This window comes from Leuciscus leuciscus (assembly GCF_965113295.1).
Source record: "Leuciscus leuciscus genome assembly, chromosome: 24".
NCBI lineage: Eukaryota > Metazoa > Chordata > Actinopteri > Cypriniformes > Leuciscidae > Leuciscus > Leuciscus leuciscus.
Window position 1 is genome coordinate 22,819,803 of NC_138723.1, and position 3,566 is coordinate 22,823,368.

At 35.7% G+C, this 3,566-nt stretch overlaps 1 protein-coding gene across 1 annotated transcript; it reads left to right on the forward strand.

Annotated features, from left to right (window-relative positions):
* Positions 1–1,944: 1,944 nt before the first annotated feature.
* Positions 1,945–2,922, forward strand: LOC309488857 (olfactory receptor 1E16-like; the record flags this gene model as incomplete). Its single annotated transcript, XM_082157273.1, has 1 exon — positions 1,945–2,922. One exon carries the CDS (start codon positions 1,945–1,947, stop codon positions 2,920–2,922), a length of 978 nt encoding a protein of 325 aa, XP_082013399.1.
* Positions 2,923–3,566: the final 644 nt, after the last annotated feature.

Consider the following 3,566-nt stretch of genomic DNA (forward strand, 5'->3'; position numbering starts at 1 on the left):
ACCCCACTATAAAAACCTTCAGAATATAGATAGGAATAAGTCTGATGCATAGTGCTGCTTAAGTAGAGATTTCTGGCTTAGTGCGTGAGAAAAACGGCCTATAATGATAGTATGTGTAATTGACCGTTCGCAGAGACCCGCCCCCTTTAGTTACTGTTGCTATGTCCGACAAGCCACGCCACTCTCACGCCCCACCATGTTCTCACGCAGTGAAAAAACACATTGCAGAGCAAAGAGGACACTGACAACGCGCTGACAGACAGGACAGAGCAGGTTACTTTTGATATGAAACAGTCTCAACATTCAAATTTGGTACTTTTTTAAAGAAATTTAAACAATAAATACCATTTTGTGGCTCTTTAAAGTGTCTGACAGATCGCTGTTGTAGAGCCTCAGTTAAAGCTGCTCGTGAACCGATCATCTCTCCCTTCTAGTTAATTTATAGCATCAAATAAACATGAATGAACATAAGAAGGTCAATTGAAATCTACAGACGCAAACAGATAGAGATAGGGTAATAAAAAAAATTCCACTAGTCTAAAAAGTAGGCCTTTTTGGTCCTTTTTTATTTATTTATTTTTTGCAAAATCTAGATATAGATTATAAGAGTTATAGTTAGAGGAGACAGCAGGTTGTAGTGTGACAATTTCCATGTATCTAGCTATTATTTATTTTAATATTTAATAGTTAGGCGTTTATGTGTTTTGAGAGGAGGGATGCTCACTGAGGAAGACAGTTGAGGTCTGATGTCAAGGGTTTCCATGTAACATAGAGCAGTAAACACTGTCACCTTTGTTTGTCTGAAAAGTGTCGACATTCAGGCTACATGCCCTTAATTTGTTCTCTGGAGTAACCAGACAGACCCTAAAGATTGTACTGATGGGAAACCAAACCTGAGAGAATCATCACTTAGGAATCCAATAGATAAGTGACAACCACCAATTAATGTAGGTACTGACACGCACACTGGAAAGCCCATGAGATATGAGAAAGTTCAGTTTCACTCTTAAAGATGACGCCAACTTTAAGATATTTTGATATTTTAATTATCACATATATAATTGTACAAAATAATATAATTTCATAAGCATCTTTAAGAAACTTTTTGGTTCAACAATTGGTTCAGTGTCCATTGATAAAACAATAACCTCAGGGATGGTTAACCGAACGACTATCATTTGATTAAAATAATTAAACAAAATAAAATAAACGATGACCAGTCTATATACAGTCCAAATATCTGAGACCACAAGTGAAAATATTTCTCCTTTTATGTCTGTAATTTCTAGCATTCCAATTTGAGTAAAAAGTTGAATTAAAAAAAACCCACAAATTTTCACAATTCTTAGTATTTGGCATTTGGCTTTAAAGGCAGCAGAACTTGAGCTGACACGAGGACTGTAGAAGACTTCATGAGCTATGAGTGACATCCAGTCCCTAAAGCCACCCTGACCCTGTCATCATCTAAAAGAAAAAAAAAGTGCATGACTGAACTGATTCCCAACGACACTGTACATAACAGTGAACACTACAGTATATAAGTGATACACGATAATGTTTTTGTCATCATTTAGGGCAAAGAGTCAATATACCAGGTGCAAATTCACTTAATGTCTGATGCTGTTTACTGATAATGAATTTATTGCCATAATCATGCCATAAACATTCAACCTTAATACTTTTTTTTATTTTTTATCATTTATTTATTTTCGATATGTCTTTTTTAAAGGTCTCCCTGTTTTTAGAAAATATTGTAAATATATATATAGCCTATATTTTTTTAATCAGAAATAAACATTTCATAAGCATAAGCATTTTAACAAATGTTTAATTTTTATATATATATATATATATATATATATATATATATATATATTTCATTCAGATTATACTATTATGCAATATTAATCACTTTTGTCCAACAATCTCTGCAGATTTTGCAAAATGCTACAGAACAACTGGACAACAATCACTGAGTTTATCATCGTGGGCTTCCCTGGACTCCATCCAGACTACTATGGCCTGGTCGCTGCTATTTTCTTGATCGTCTACACGACCACAGTGGCCGGGAACACTGTTTTCCTGGTGCTGTTTTTCACTTCGCAGAGCCTCAGGAAGCCTATGTACATTATCCTTGCAAGCTTGGCAATATCTGATACGTGTTTCTCCACTGTTGCCTTACCTAAGATCATATCCAGGTACTTGTTTGATGCGGGAGCATCCCCTTTCCATGCTTGCTTCTTCCAAATGGAACTAATCCACTATTTTGGAACATTAAACTCACTGATAATGATGATCATGGCCCTTGATCGCTATGTGGCTATCTGTTATTCTCTGAGATACCAGGTTATTATGACTAATCGCATCACGTACATCATAAACGTAACGGCTTGGGTAACTGCTTTGATCGCTCCCACAATAGCCACCCTACACACTCAACAGCTTCCTTACTGTGGGCCTAAACTGATCATTCAATGCTACTGTGACCACAACTCTATTACCAACCTGGCCTGTGCTGAAAACAGCAAGCAGATTTTGGTGGCCCTGTGTGTGGCCCTACTCGTGCTTCTCCTTCCTCTAGCCTTCATCATTTACTCTTACTGTCATATCATAACATCTGTCATGAGGCTGTCGAGCTCTCAGAGTCGCTGGAAAAGTTTTGCCACCTGCAGCACGCAGCTGTGCATCACCGCCCTGTTTTACTTGCCTCGCTGCGCTGTGTATATAGCCAGTTTCCTGCAAATCCAAATCAGCAAAGATTTCAGGATAGTTCTCATACTGCTCTACAGCCTCATTCCACCACTGATAAACCCCTTCATTTACTGTTTACGTACGCAGGAGATCAGAACCATAGTGAGCAGGTGGTTGAGCAGGCAAAGGGCCATGAGAGAAACGTCCATAATTAATGTGATCAGGCTGTAAAATATTGTTACGTTCTGTGGAGTTTTAATGGAAAAAACATACAATGATTTATCAGAAGCAACGGAATAAATTCTTGTGATTTGTAATTGTTTTTTATGTTCATCTTAATTGTGTATTGTGATGTATTCCAGTGAAATCTGGTGGTGACGATGCAAGAAAAAACAACTCAAAATATATGCTCTGAATGGAAGCATTAATAAAACTAGCTCCCTTTGGATGTATAACAGACCTGTTAACCGAAAGATATCTGATAAAACTATCCGTTTGTTTTTACACAAAATATTTGGGCCTAAATTTTAGGTTTATGCATTTGAATTGCATTTAAAATTTTCATCCATTTGGACTACACCGTTTTTAACAAAGCAAATAATAAACTTAATGTGTCATGCATAAAAGAAACAGGTAAGATTTCTATACTTAAAAAAAAAAACTATTTGCATCTATTTGATTTAAACAATTGTATTTTCAAAAGCAATTTTCAATTAGTTAAAATGTTTGAGATTTAAACAAAATGATAAATATCTGTATAAAAACCTGGTTAAAACACAGCCAGTTTATTAGTACATAATGTATGTATGACAAATATGCATTTCATTAAGTTTGTTTATGTTAAATCTGTCTTATCCAAATTAATTGATATGTAA